The sequence below is a fragment of the Pseudorasbora parva genome, chromosome 10 (assembly GCF_024679245.1).
Source record: "Pseudorasbora parva isolate DD20220531a chromosome 10, ASM2467924v1, whole genome shotgun sequence".
NCBI lineage: Eukaryota > Metazoa > Chordata > Actinopteri > Cypriniformes > Gobionidae > Pseudorasbora > Pseudorasbora parva.
The window spans coordinates 34863539-34879107 of record NC_090181.1 but is presented as its reverse complement, the minus strand read 5'-3'; the positions used below and the strand labels follow the sequence as shown (position 1 = coordinate 34879107).

The following is a 15569-nucleotide window of genomic DNA, read 5'->3' as shown; positions in this document are numbered from 1 at the left end:
TCCATCTATCCATAAATGGCTCTTTTGGGTTGAAGTAGGGCCGATTTACTTCCTTGCACTTAGTTCTCTTCCTAACAATTGGATACCCTGCTGTGAGATCGTTCAAAGGTCTAACAATTTTAGAAAAATCCTGAACAAATCTCCGGTAATACCCGGCGAATCCTAAAAACGATTTCAACTCTTTAAGATTTTGTGGTCTTGGCCAGGTTTTTACAGCTTCTATTTTGCTTGGGTCAGTACTCACACCCTGTTGAGACACGACATGCCCCAGATACCGCACAGACTTCTGAAAGAATTTACATTTGTCAGGAGAAAGTTTTAAGCCATACTCTTTCAATCGGTTAAGGACTTCTAGTAGACGGCGTTCGTGCTCCTCAAGGGTTTCTGAAAACACAATCAGGTCATCAAAGAAAACCAGAACCTCACTCCGGTTCAAACTCCCCATGCAACGCTCCATGAGCCGCTGAAAAGTACTTGGGGCATTTGTTATCCCCTGCGGCATCCGATTAAACTCCCAGAAACCCATGGGACACACAAAGGCCGTCTTTTCCTTATCCTGCTCGTCCATTTCAATCTGATAGTATCCTGATTTCAGGTCGAGAACGGAGAACCATTTGGAGCCCGTAAGAACAGAAAATGCCTCTTCAAGATTTGGAAGGGCATAGGCGTCCTTAATGGTCTGCGCGTTCAGCTTCCTGAAATCGATACAAAGCCGAACAGAATTATCTTTTTTTCTTACAACAACAATTGGAGAAGCAAAAGGAGATTCAGACTCCCTAATCACTCCAGCGTCCAACAACTCCTGCAAGTGTTTCCTAACTGCACTGACATCTTGGGGATGAATCGGTCTGGGCCTATGTTTGAACGGGGTCTCATCGCTAAGCCTAATGCGATGCTTCACTTTATCAGTATGGCCATAATCCATATCATGCACGGCAAAAACTTCAGGCATTGCATTCAGTAAAGCAGAGATACGACTCTTCCATTCTGTCGGCAAAGGTGAGTCACCAAAATCAATGGGTATCTGTGTTTCAGGGGATTTCTCTTGGGCTTGTGAGGAGTCGCTTCCCTGGGAAGGCTCCATCACTTGCTGAACAGAATACATTTCAGCTAATACAGTCCTTGAAGGAATCACAATGTCAGCATGGGAATCATTTCTAACCAACACAGGCACATGAAAGGAACGTTTGCTAGGCAAGGTGTGCAAACCACTGGCAATGACTAAACCACCTGGTAAATTAGACAATTCCGAAGGCCCAATGACTGCTAAGTTTTCTGAAAAGCAACCATTCAGGTAAACATAACCATCAAACACTGCAATACCACCCGCAGGCACCGTTTCAGCACTATCTCCACCCAAGGATACACACCCCAAAGTCTCTGCACTTCTCAGCTTATGCCTGGCACTCAAAATCTTAAGCACAGCTCGGTAACCATTGAAAGCTGGGTTGAGCTCAACATCTCCCTGAGCATGGGTATCGTACAAGGCATCCAAGGAGTTTGTCCCAACTAAAATCTGTTGCACTCCCACCAAGTCAGGAACCACTAAGGCTAGAGTACCAATTTCCACTTCTGACCCCAAGAATTCTTTAGGAAAAGTTAACATTACTTCCACATACCCTAAATAGGGTACAGACTGCCCATTGGCCCCTTCTACCTCCAACAAGGCATTTAAAGGCTTCACTGGATGGTCTGCTAAATGTGCTTTGTGGAAAGAAGACGGAATTGTGGTCACTTGGGACCCAGTGTCCAATAAACAATTCACCTGTGTCCCATCAATGCACAACTGGGCAGTACACTTTGTCCCAATTAATCCTTTTGGCAACCGTCCTGACATTGAACCAGTGTGAAAAACATTTCTGCTCTTTTTAGGGCAATGAAGCTCAGCCCCGCTCTCTGCATGCCCTACTGCAGAGACGGCCTGGAGTTTACCTGCTGCGATTTCACCTGGTTCTGCAAGTCCCACTGGGCTTGTTTCTCCCTCAGCAAACAGCGTTTTCTAGCCACTTTGGAAGGGTCTGGGTCATTTTCACAGTGGGTGACAATGTGACCATCTTCGCCGCAGCGAAAACAGTACCCAGGACGAGGTCGGGGCACGCCTGTCCCACTCAGCTGAGACTGCTTAAACTCATTCGACTCAAACTGTCTAGGCCACGCCTTTTCAAAATTTCTATGGGAACCTAACGGTTGAGTTCGACTTTTCTGTGCTTCCAAAGTGACCACTTGAGTTTTTAACTCAGCTATTTGCTTTCTCAGCTCTGCAAGTTCTGAAAAACTTGAGTCAGTGTACAATGTCTTTTTCGGCACAACTGACTCCATAGTCTGGACTTGTGCTCTCAACTCATTTACTTCTGCTCTTAATTTCAAAAACTCCACAGATTCCTGGCAATCACCCTGCCCCTTCTTAGAACCTGAGATTTTCTGAGAAGCTATCTGCGTGTGAATACTCGACATTGTTCTTTTCGAATCTGTCTCAACAGTTGTTTCACTCCCTACCTCCGCGACGTGGGTGGAAAGCTGATTTGTGATGGCCTTTGACTTAAAAGGGTGTAAACTGGGTTTGTTCATTCCTAAATGACTTCGCATGCGCTCCTCTTTGGAAGCTAGCTTGTCCTCTTCAGCCCTAACCGACACTACTAACTCAGCAAATGAAGGGGGGTTGGTCTTTCTTTCCTCAAGGCGCAAATTTGCAAGTAAACGGTTATCCCAACACCCTCTACAAAACTGCTTTAATAAGCTTCGGTCACGTTCAGCTTCTGAAATGCCTCCCCTCCGCACCGCTGCACTCAGCATGACTTGCAGCCGATGCAGGTAGCTAGAAGGTTTCTCCCCCTGATTCTGCAGCAGAGTCATAAATCTTGCCAATAACTCGTCACCATCCTCAACTGACCCATAGACAGACTCTAACAGCTCTAAATATACCAACGGAGATGCTTGAGGACCAACATGCTTTACAACATCAGCCGCTGGCGGCAAAAGGCTGTCCAGTATTTTTCTGGTGCGAGACAAGTCAGAAATGGATGGGTCATCCAACAAGAAATCAACGCTCGCCCTCCAGGTATCAAAATCGGGTTCATTTCCTGGTCTAGGAACTTTCCCTGAAAACGACCTCAAGCGCACAGGAATGTACTGAGTTGATACAGCATCAGTAGCTCGCACAATATGTTCAACTACTACGCGTTGTACGCTAGGGGGGCTTATTACATCCATTGGCAGAGCAGTACATGTGGGCACCGCATTTTCATCAACGGTTTTGGTCAGGTTTTTATATTTGCTTTGTTGGCTACTTGACAAAGACGCTCTATCTGACAATGGAGGAGCAGTTATCTCTTCGACTATTTTTTGTGATTGAGCGGATAACCGACGGGTTTGAGAATCGGCCACAATTGGAAAATCAGTGGCATCACTCGACGTGGGTGATGGTTCAACAGAAGAGCTAGCAGCTTTAAGCTTCTTTAGCTCCTCTTGAATCAACACTTGAAAGGGTTTTCCGCTAACTCTAGCGATTTCTTGCAGTTCCTCTAGATAATCTCTAGTGACATCACCCCCAGTCGTCTGCGAATAAACACTGCTCAAGGCACGTACATTAAAGCAGGTGTCTGCATTAGAAGTGCTTACGATTCGTAATGGCAACAAGGGTCGCAGCACATCCATTGCAGAGCTATATTGGAACTCTATGATAGCTTGCCGATGAAATTCTGAGGCTGGACTATCAATGAGCAAGGTTCGCTTTATACTACCATAACGCATCAGCCATGATTCAAGCTCTTGATCGGATTCAGATAGCGTTATACCGCTCACTAGAACGGCATCAGGAACACTCACTCTCTCACGTCTCACAATATCCATAGTTCACAACTACACTATACGCTGCTTTGACACAGATGAGAAGTCACTATTGTTTTATGACATTCCAAATTCTCCTGGCTGGCTACTCGCCAAGTTTGTAGCCCTTCACTCAATCTAGTACAGACACAAAGTCTGCGTATGGACCAGTTTAATCAGAAGGCTAGATTCGTCTGCAGAGAATAAGAATGTCACAACAATAATGAACCACTCATCAAACAGGTAAGGTTTAACTTGTTGTATTTCTTTTCAAATTTCAGGTTTTTAAATGTGACAAGTGAAATGTATGACAATGAAAATAAAATAAAATAAAAGTGTAACAAAACAAAGTAAGTGAAATAAAATACAATGTATATTTTCCCAAATAAATAAAATTAAAACAATTTCTTTAAGACCTCAAATGAATTCTGTGATCCTAAACTCTGTTCTCTCTTATTTCCTTTACAGAATTTAAGACTTAATGGAGCTTAAAGTACACAAAAGGTAAATGTAATCACCAAAAAATAAATAAAAATAAATAAATACTAATTTCGAATAAAATTGACTTCAAATTATATTTCCCCTTCTAGGTTTCACTAATCTCTTTCAGTTTTTTTTTTCTGAATCAATCAATCAATCCAACCCAAACACCGAGGACCTCACCCTAGGAAATGTAAATTGAAATATTAAAAATAAAATGAGAAAAATAAAATGTGAAATTTAAATCCCTTTTGAAATGTGTCTTTCTGGCTTCAAATTAATAAAACACCAGAGAAATGAAAGAAAGTAAGAAAAATAAATAAATAAATTACATTGATCAAGCAAAAAGAAAAAAAACAATAAATTCACATTTAATTCCCGTCACTGAAATTTTAAACCTGTTTTCAAAATGTTGTTCAATTTCTAAGTATCTCAAATGATTCACAACTTTGTGAATGTGAAATGAACGACGAATGTGTGCTTTTCTCAGTCTATCCTCTGCGATTTAATCCTTTTGGAAGAGCTATTTGAATCAGATGCAAGTGCTGTTGGGTCAATCCTACCGTCCAAATCGGCAATGACAAGTTCAGTGTCACAAAAATCACGCTCGCTGTTAGGTCCGTGTGGCTCGCCAGTCCCCACTCCCTCCGTGAACACGGGAGTTAGAACGAAATCCAGGAATCCAGAAACTCCACTCCGTTAAGCATCGATCATGTGTCAGCAACTCAGCAGTGCACTTGACAGGATTAAGATTCGCTCAAATCCAGAAGAATGGACAAGAAAAACAGAAAAAAGAGAGGGGAAAAAACCTGACCTTGAATACAAGGTCACAAAATCATCATTAGCACTTTTTTTTCCGTTACACAGATCTCACATCCATTACCATGATCCAACACAGCACCAAAATGGCGATCGCATATTTACATATGAACGTGCAACATTCGTTCACCACATGTGGTCTTGTATCACACGGATCAAAATGAAAGGACACTACAATACATCGTTCACATTTTCTTTACATTTCACTAGTATGAACATTTCAGCAATATTTTACTCAGATTAATACGACATGAGAATTTTAACTCACCAAAACACGATGAACTTGAACACTCAATCCCTTTTAGGTCTGTGGATTTCCTACAACTTGACTTTTTTTTTCTGCTCATCCAGCTCTCAGAAATAAATGAACTCTCAGTTTCCTCATAAAACGTCTTTTTCAACGCACTATGCGTTACGAGGCTTCTTCTCAGTAGCTGCGTCACGTATTATCAATCTCAAATCTCTATTTTTTCACATAACTTCACTTCTTCACAGTCTAAATAGTCTCTGGACATGTATAACTTCAATTAAAATCACATATTTGTCTTTGATTTTTTTCAAATGCGTTACTTCTCTTTGGAGAGACTCGATTCACGTCTGCACTTCTGATCAGCCGATGAGAGAGAGAGCACGAGCTCCAACCGCGTGCGGAATCCGGAAAACAAAAAATGCGCTAGAGAACATCCTCGATCCTCATTGGTCGGTTCTTACAAACACAAAATAATTCGATTGGATGTCCTAATACTCATGAAAATAAATTCTTATTTGAAAAGAAAAAATGTCCTGACTCATTTATTAAATTTTGTCATGTATTTTTGGTAACCTGGGTTACAATAGCATTGTTGTATATTATAAGTATATGAATTTCTAATGTACATTAGGGTAGCATGTTATAATAATGTTCAGTTGTAAGTCATTTATAAGTGGTTAGTTAATGATGAACTAATCATTTACAAAATATTCATAAATGATTATCAAGTGATATGCTAACATGTTATGCATGTTTTGTAAATTCCATTACAAGATTCATTTATAAATAATTTACAAGACATTAGATATTGATAAATTATTAATTTACAAATTGTAAGTTATCTTAAAAAAATTACATATCATAAAATAATCAAACAGATCCTTAGTAAATGGTTAAGTTACTATTTAATATATTAATAATCACTGAAATGACAACAAACCATTATCTCAATTATCCACCGGCACTGGGACCACCGTAACTGGGACCACCAGAACAGGGACCATCGGAACACAATCCACCGGAACAGGCACCACCGGAACTAGATCCACCGGAACTGGGACCACTGGAACTGAGACGCCCGGAATGGTCACAGGAGGAATGGTCACACTGTTTCGAGTCTACGGGAATGGAGTTCCTCAGAACTGGGACCACCGGAACCGGGACCACCGGAACGCGATCCACTGGAATTGGGACCACCGGAACCCGATCCACTGGCACAGGGACTTGCTCAGTATATCATCAGCTCATCATCAGTTCTCTCTTAACAGTGCCTTAGAATGAAAAATTGAATTAACCTTGCCATAGTGAAATAATAAGAGTTCAGTACATGGACATCACATACTGTGAGTCTCAAACACTATTGCCTCCTACTTCTTATGTAAATCTCGTGCATGAAAAACAGCACTGAAAAATAAGTGATTCTCAACATAACGCCAACTGTGTCGCAATCGCTGGGATCATTAATACGTACCCCCCCCCCCCAACATTTGCATATGTCCGAACATGTTCATTGTCAGGCGGAACTGATGGAGCGAATCATCAGGACTGCAGGTAAACAAGCGTCACACGAGGATAGGGAAAACGGCAGCTCTCATGGACACAAATGTCATGTTCCAGGCTGTGCAGGGGACGTGAGGACTTTTCATACCCTTCCCACAGACTGTTACAAAAGTGGTGTGTAGGTCAAACTTACAAAGGCAAAGGAGAACTTGGAATAGGAAACTTTTAATAGAAACAACTCAGGAAAATCCAAAACACACTACAATACATGAACGTCGACGGACAAACACTGAGGGGCAACTGAGACCTAAATACACAGGTGATAGACATAACTTATTAGGGCGACGAGGACAAAGAACACAGCAGACAGGGTATACATTTAACACAGACAAAAAATACTGCAACAATTTAATTCAAAATTGTTTGTTTGCTCGGCCCATTTCAAGCAAGCTTCGCTCAGCGTCTTAAACTGAAGAAAGGGGCAATTACAACTATATTCCTGCAAGCAGTACGTAGTGATTTATCCACTTATTGACTGTTTAAACAATTTCTGATTAAATTGAAAGTTTCTTAGAGAGACAGCATTGTCTAGATAACGAAAGATGCTAGTACCGTAACAATAGGAAACTCTAAACACCATGCAAAACTAAATAGTGTTTCTAATGACAAAGGTTAATATTATTTTGTATTACAAAATACAACCGTAGATACATATGTCATACTACGTTAGTTTAGTTGTTTAGTTGCTAACGTCACCTTCTCCACCATAGAAGTTAAAACGATAGTCATTTGACAAGTCTTCTATTCATTTTGTAAAAATTTATAAATTTATATTTTTGAAAACTGAAGTATGTTTTTGCATGCTTGTATTTTAGAGTAAATCAGAGTCACTGCATAGCCTACATTGTGACTAACGTTACATAAACATGCATGGCTTAAGCTCAGAAACAGAGACTCGCAGTTGTGATTGTAAAATTGCTTGGTTGTCTACCTGTTACTGTTACCAGAGATGATATGAACTGTAATACGTCAATATTCATAGTTGAATGTGGCACAGCTCTTCTTGGAATGGATTTGATAAATGGATTGCATCTTAAGTTGGAAGGTTCTTCTATTCTTCCAGGACCTGTTCAGTCTTTAGTCCCTGTAATGCGACTTTCTGCTTCTGTGCCTGTTGGCAAGCTATAGGATGTGCAAAAGGCTTTGTGCATAAGGTAAAAATTTCTCCAGATGTGAAACCTGTTCGTCAGAAACTCAGGAGGTTACCATTGTCTGTTCGAAATGCTGTCAGTGATGAACTGCAACGGCTTCTTGGATGCTTCGCAGTGGATTTCTCCAATTGTAGTTCCAACAGAAGAAGACGGGTGGCATTCGTATGTGTGTAGATCTGCGAGAACCAAACAAAGCTGTTGTTAAGGACTGTTATCCATTGCCCAATATTGAGGAGATGATGTCTACGCTGTGTGGAGCAACTGTATTTTCTACAATTGACATAGAGAATGCTTACTTGCAGCTTTTGTTACATGAAGAAAGTCATGATCTGACTGCATTTATTACCCATGAAGGGTTATTCAGATTTTGTCGAGTACCTTATGACCTTGCCTTCTCCTTGCCTCCCTATATATATATATATATATATATATATATATATATATATATATATATATATATATATATATAGAAACAAGGTGTCGTGTGTTTGGATTTTTAAGGCATCACACACTCCTAACATGTCAGAAGTGCATCAGATTAACGGACATGAGTGGAAATTTACCATGACTATGCATTGTCTCTGAGCAAATCAGAATAATCAACATTGCAGTAATGACGTGGATAGACCTTGAAAACAGTATAACTGTTGGGACAATTGTATGTACGATAGGGCGAGGCAATGAGACTGTGAGAGCGGGAGTGCGGCCTACAAACTCCTTGTGAGACTTGAAGCTGGCTTCTGCTTTTAAAACTGCGAACTATTCTTAAGTACATTTTTCTTTTAATTAATTACAATCCTCTCGTTCTTCATTTCTTAACTACTGGTCCTGAGCCATAAGCTGTTAACCCCTAACTGTTATTATAAAGTGTTACTGGAACTAGGGCTGGGCGATGTGGCCAAAAAAAATCATATCTCTGTATTTTTTCGTTGAATAGGGATTCCATGTTAAAATTCCCAACTTTACAGCCTGGTACAAATTGTGGTTTTGGCCTATACGGCTAATTTTGCCCTTCATGACAACTGTGAGGGGGGTGAATTTTTTTCTCATTCGTTTACATTATATAAAGCCTTACATTTCTGCATAATTAAGGGCGTGGGTTACTTTGAGTGACAGGTGGATAGCCATTTATCCACTGTCTAAAGTCATTGCGTCACCTCAGCTCTGCCCACATCCCCCCTCTTTGCCCATTTTCTGTTATTCGGGAGGGACACGCGATGACGCGCTCGCAAGATGGCAACGGCCTCTTCAGAATGGCTTATCGAAATCCTATGGGTGACGTCACGGACACTACGTCCATTTTTTTTTTTTTTACAGTCTATGGTCCTACATTTGGACTGCAGGTACATCAAAAGCTCATGAATAACTGTCATAATCATAAAAGACTTAACAAATATTTATTCTGCAAGAAGCAGTTGATAAATGTATATACTTTTTTGATCGAGTAATTTCATTGCAATGCTTTTATCCTACAAGCATCTGCATTCATTGTTGGATACATGAGCTTGTTAAAAGTAATAATTAGCTTTTATTTAGAACTCACTGCAAAGCAATGCACTAACAACTAGAAAATATTATTATAATTAATATTTGCTGCTAAGGTTTTTGAATATAGTCTCTTTCTTAGACATGAAAAACATCTGAATTTTATTCTGTAAATTGTTTAATTATGTATATTGTAAACTATTTTAATTTAGCTGAATAATTAGAAAACACTTGGATTCAACCACAATGAAAGAAAACACAGATAACTGATTATTTTATATTTATATTTTTATTTGGCTTTCAATGTAATGCATATAGACAACATTTTTGTTAGTAATAAATCATCTTTCAGAAATTGTTAAAAATGAACTCCATTATGGGTGTTTCTGACCTAGAACAAACAAAACAAAAAGTTATTCAAAATCTTCTCATTTAGGTTATGTACCATCAAGTTATGTGCCATATTACTGTCAAAAAAAAAAATAAGAAACAAAAAAAGGATAAAATTGCAAACATTTGGAGTGGGTATTTTTGTGGCACCTACTTGCAGGCCTTGACTTTAGTACAGATGGTATTTGGCCCATCATCAGTCATCAGCTCATCAATCAAAGTTTTCAAATACTTCTCAACAAAATTCTTGCACTTAGATTTCAGCATCCTGGCTTTCTCACAGGTGTTGTTCAACTTGTTTTTGATTTCATCCTGAGGAAAAGGATATTATTAGTAAAAGCAGTTCTGAAAGGCACATAAAGTTAAATAATGATGACACTCACTGGCGTTGCGTTAGGGGAGAGTTTTTTTTTCACGGCCTTCATGATGTTTTTACATATCGAGCACTTATTTAAAATCTGTTGTTTCGTCATGCTGTCAGCCTGAAAACACATCAAAATAGGAAATTAATTTCAAAGTAGACACGAATACAGCAGAAGCTAATCCCCAAATCTCTCAATGTCTCGAAACAATGCAACGTACTATGCTACTTATAATTAACTAGTTTATCACTGTTATTCACATGCAACAGAGTAAAAAGTTTCCCCTCTATTTTGTTCTGGTAAATCCACTTGTTTAACAGATGCAACAGAGTTGCAATACTTCACATAATGGCTTTATTTTAAAGTATACACTTGATTAACAAAGTGTTACCACCAGGAGAAGCTTACAGGGATTTCTTCAAGTTCTTCCTCAGCAGAGTCCACATCACGAATCTCCAAGTGAACGGCGCAGACTAAAAATAAATGAACAATAATAATGTCAAGTTAAAGCAAACGATTCTTCATGCACATTGTGCGAGTCATTTTAGAACTGAGATAGTAATGAGTTTACCTGCATATATGAGCAAGCTGACAAGAAAGACGTTCCGGAGCATCTTAGCAGATATTCTCTAAGCAGCCTGATGTAGAAGCTTTCAAGATCTGAAACTCAGTGTTCCTCAGAAGTCTGTGGAGCGCTTCTTATAGAGCTGTGCATCAACCACAAGTGAGCATTTCGTTCCAACCACAAACCAGACATATGAATAACTGTTAAAAAACTATCAAGGGGAATTGTGAGTAATGGCCTATTCTGATAAAATGTTCATCAATATTCACTACTCTCTTTGTTGTTTATAACTTTGTTGGAATTCTTTGTGAAAAGTTGCAATGTTACTGATAAAAGCCGGGTTTCAGAGGTAGGGTTTAGATTAATCCAGGATTATTCCTTTGTTCAATTAGGACATTTTGGTAGCTTTTATAAACATGCATTAGAAAAAGAAAGAAACAACCTTACTGATGTGCATCAGTAAACAGGGGGTAAGAGTTGATAAACCATCTTTGCACAAGCCATTTAAAAAAAAAAATTATATATATATATATATATATATATATATATATATATATATATATATATATATCAAACATAACTTCTTCTTCTGTCATCTGTTGAAAAAGTTCCTTAAAATGCTCAATATGGCTATTTTAGCCAATATATTTTATCAGAAGTTGTCAAGACCACACAAAACAATGATCCAGCATCACTTGCAGGGTTTAAACCTACAACCTTTCAGTTACCAGCCCAGACCGTGAGACGACATCACCCATATTATATCTCAAGAACAGGAGAAACCACAGCTCAAAATACCACACATACTAGTACAGAAAATTAAACATTTTAATGAAAAGAATTTGTACAAACAATGGAAGTTACTTGTGGGGGTTGCCCATATCACCATCATTTCCGGAACGGGGCATCTTTCTGGGATTGTTAAGTGGCTCTGGGTGCGCGGCAGGTGCTGATGAACACATTTTCTTGGATGGTGGTTTGTAGGAAAGGTCATGGATGTCATCATGGAGAATGTGTCACCTCAAATCTTCTAAAATATTTGTAAATTGTTCAGTTATTGAATCTAAATGCCCCATTCTGTATGTGGCATGTCATATTGGATATCTCCTTTTTCTGCTTTGACACTAGGGGTGATCAGGATGGTCTCTGAGGGAGCAGCAGGAGACAGACTTATCTCTGGACTCTAAGTGCAGCTGTCTCCCTCTGGACTATTATTGTTCTCCTGATTCTTCTTCAGAAGCTATTCACCTTAAAGGTCATTAGAAGTCAGAGGAAGTGTCCTAGAGTGTCCTAGGCAAACCTTGTCAAACTTGAAGAGTGGGCTCTTTCCGTATGCAGTGCTCAGACTCTCCCAACTCCTCCAGGAACTAAGGAAAAAAACAGCACAGAAATGCTGGCATGGGAGAAGATGTCTCCACCAGTCCATGCATCTACATGAAGGCATCTCATTGTTTTTTCCAAAGTTTACCAGATGTTCTTCCTGTGAAGTCTGACTTTGAACACTAAATACATTCTCCCTAGCAGATGTTATATCTCTTGCATTGAAGAGGAGCAACTCTTTTCAAGTGCCTTTTCATGTGTTGAACCATTATTCTTGGTCTGTCTCTTAGAAAACAAGGCACATTTCCACTGTATTTGTGTGAGCCCCTTGAGCATTTGATATTCAACTCAATGGTCCTCATTTATCAATCTTGCGTAGAAACGGCGTATATGTTGGCGTAAGATTATGTGCGCATTACTGTGCGCATCTCTGCAATCCAGGTGTACGCAATACTTGCCCTTGATAAATGCCACGGCTGAAAACGATCATTAGAATAACACGCCCCTATATATTCAAGTCTCCGCCTCCCCCACGCCCACATTTTTTTACGCCATGGACACACGGAAGACGGCAAAGAAGCGAAACGTCTCCGACGTGGAGATCGGGCGCTTCTCAATCATCTTACTAGTCCACTAGTCAGGGCATTGATTAGGACATAAGTCAATGGGCTGACTCCCTGATCAGTGCCCTGACTATTGAACTAGTGAGATGATTAAGACGTGCCAAACGAGAGCATCATCAGGGAAGTGGGAAAAAACGAAATTGTTTTATTTGGGAGTTTAAAGAGTGGGATTAAAGGCACCCAAAAAAACAAACAAATATGTACCCAAATTACGAGTACTGTTAATAGTGTGGAGGTTGAGAAGTGCACTCCAGCAGTTTAAATAGCTGTTTGGATGATAAATGACCTATCACAATGCATTATTTTACAGCACGTTTTGAAACAATTAGCATTTCAATTCGTATCACGGCACATGTATTTGGGTGTACGATATGATGATGTGATGTGGAGTAGCCTACCATTCATTCACATTAAAAATTGCATGACAATTTGTAAGACTCTTATTATTATTATTATTATTATTATTATTATTATTAGGCCTATGATTTTTATTGACACTGTTATTTAGAAGAAGAATGTCGTTATTATTTATTTTATTATTATTTAAAAGAAGAAGAATGTAATTTTTATTATTTTGTCAGTCTGAATTATTCAGTCCCAGTCCGTGCGCAGCTGCCGCACAGGCTCGCAACTGGAGGAATACATGCCTCAAATGCGTTGGTAGCCTATAGTCACACAAATTAAACATTGAAGTCTACGTTGCACAAAAATAAACACCGAAGTTTATAATTACTATGTTGTTGTTTTTTACAGTGGGTCCTAATGATGTTAGGAATAGTTTTTCTGTGCATTTTCACACTAACTCAAAACGTGCGTACACCACCTCCTGAGCTGGCGTAGGATTTGAGCGTGCCGTACGCCAACATCCATATTGATAAATCTCAAAGTCACAGTGGGTTTGGGTGTACGCAAGGTGTACGCTGGAAATTTGGTTTACACACTTTTCATAAATGAGGGCCAATGTATCTGTATATTGTGTTAAAGCCACAATATGTAATTTTTCGCCACTAGAGGTCACTTATTTAAAACAAAGGCTAATCATTTTGCAGAGCTTTTCAATAGTATTCAGCTGCATCCCCGCAGCTCACCAGTTTCGGAACCTCATCCAAAGAACATGTTCTTAAACAGTCATAGTTGCGCTATCCATACATGTAGCCTACATTTTCACATGGATTTGGATCGGATCGATGTCTTTAATATTTAAAGGTGCCCTAGAATGAAAAATTGAATTAACCTTGCCATAGTTAAATAACAAGAGTTCAGTACATGGACATCACATACAGTGAGTCTCAAACACCATTGCCTCCTCCTTCATATGTAAACTTGTTTGTGAAAAACACCACGGAAAAACAGGCTACTTTCAACATAGCACCAACTGTGACGCAATCGCTGAGATCCTTAATATGTATGCCCCCAAAATTTGCATATCAGCCCATGTTCATTTTCAGGTGGAACTGCGGCAATAAAGCAGGATTCGCTCAGCGTCTGTTACTGAAGAAAGGGCTGATTTCAACCATATTCCTGCAAGCCGTAAGTAGTGATTTTATCCACTTATTGACTGTCGAACCCATTCCAGATTAAATTGAACGTTTCTTAGTAAGACAACATTGAGATAATATCCCATGTTGTCTAGATCAAACTCAACATGCTTAAGTAACAATTGGAAACTCCAAGTAGCTCACATAACAGTTTGTCAAATGATAAAGTTTAATATTATTTCCTGCCAGTGTTGTCATAAAATACAACAGTAGATACGCTTGTCAATCCCTTTTGACGGATTGAAATCTAAATTAGCCTATATTTTATCATTAACACACAACTCAGAAACTAACTACATTTACTACTACTGTTTAGTTGCTTACAGATCGCTCAGTTGATCATTGTACCTAACGTCACCTTCTTCACCATCTTGAAACGATAGTCATTTGACAATTCAAAGTTATCATTGAAAAATAATTGCCATGATGGATGGTATAGATGTGTTAGCTGTCATTGAGCAGCAGTGGAGTGAAACAGCCAATCAGAGCAGAGCTCAACATTAATATTCACAACCCTTCCAAATAAGGCAAAAACAGAGCATTACATCCTACGGACAATTTCTAGGGTTGTAAATGAACCTGTAAAACTGTATCTGGACAATTTTTGACATTAAATAAGCCACATACCCTCTGTTTAGATTTTAGAGAACAATTTAACATATTGTTTCAAATCATATAGGGCACCTTTAACAACAATACTTTTAAATAAATCCAAGTAAACGTTTTCTAAAAACTCCCTACTGCAGCTTTAAATGCATGTTTCTCTTGTTCAATGATATGTCAAATATTGTAGACATCAATCTGATTACAATCCATATGAAAACAACATGTATGGGTAGCTCCGCTCACTTCCGGTTCTGTGGATGGAGTTCTGAAACTGGTGTTCTGCGGGGCTGCAGCTGGATATATCTCAAGCTTTTATTATGCCGCAGACAAATGTTTCAGCTTCTTCTGGTCATGCATATGTGGGGTAAAACAGCGCTGTTTAATCATATAAGACACATTGGAGTGTGTTGAAAGTTATGTTTTAATGATACTCTGTGCGTTCACTCGCGGCTACTATGAAATACTTGTTGCATACTGCAGTGAGTTACACTGATATTAGGCATGGTAAACCATGGTACATCAAGACAACCAGATTTAGAAAATAAGATGATTAGCACATGTAACACTTTACAGAGAGACCAGATAGCTGGACCAA

The 15569-nt window shown here is 39.1% G+C and overlaps 2 protein-coding genes across 2 annotated transcripts; both read right to left on the bottom strand.

Annotated features, from left to right (window-relative positions):
• Positions 1-445: 445 nt before the first annotated feature.
• LOC137090722 (uncharacterized) lies at positions 446-5904 on the bottom strand. The gene is made up of 2 exons (XM_067454675.1): positions 5393-5904; positions 446-5119 (listed from the first exon to the last, which is right to left on the bottom strand). Exon 2 carries the CDS (start codon positions 3847-3849, stop codon positions 1906-1908), a length of 1944 nt encoding a protein of 647 aa, XP_067310776.1. The 5' UTR covers positions 3850-5119; positions 5393-5904; the 3' UTR covers positions 446-1905.
• A 3933-nt stretch (positions 5905-9837) lies between these two features.
• Positions 9838-11002, bottom strand: LOC137090721 (antimicrobial peptide NK-lysin-like). Its single transcript, XM_067454674.1, has 5 exons — positions 10894-11002; positions 10731-10795; positions 10344-10442; positions 10115-10272; positions 9838-9961 (listed from the first exon to the last, which is right to left on the bottom strand). Exons 1-5 carry the CDS (start codon positions 10934-10936, stop codon positions 9919-9921), a joined length of 408 nt encoding a protein of 135 aa, XP_067310775.1. The 5' UTR covers positions 10937-11002; the 3' UTR covers positions 9838-9918.
• Between the last annotated feature and the right edge of the window lie 4567 nt (positions 11003-15569).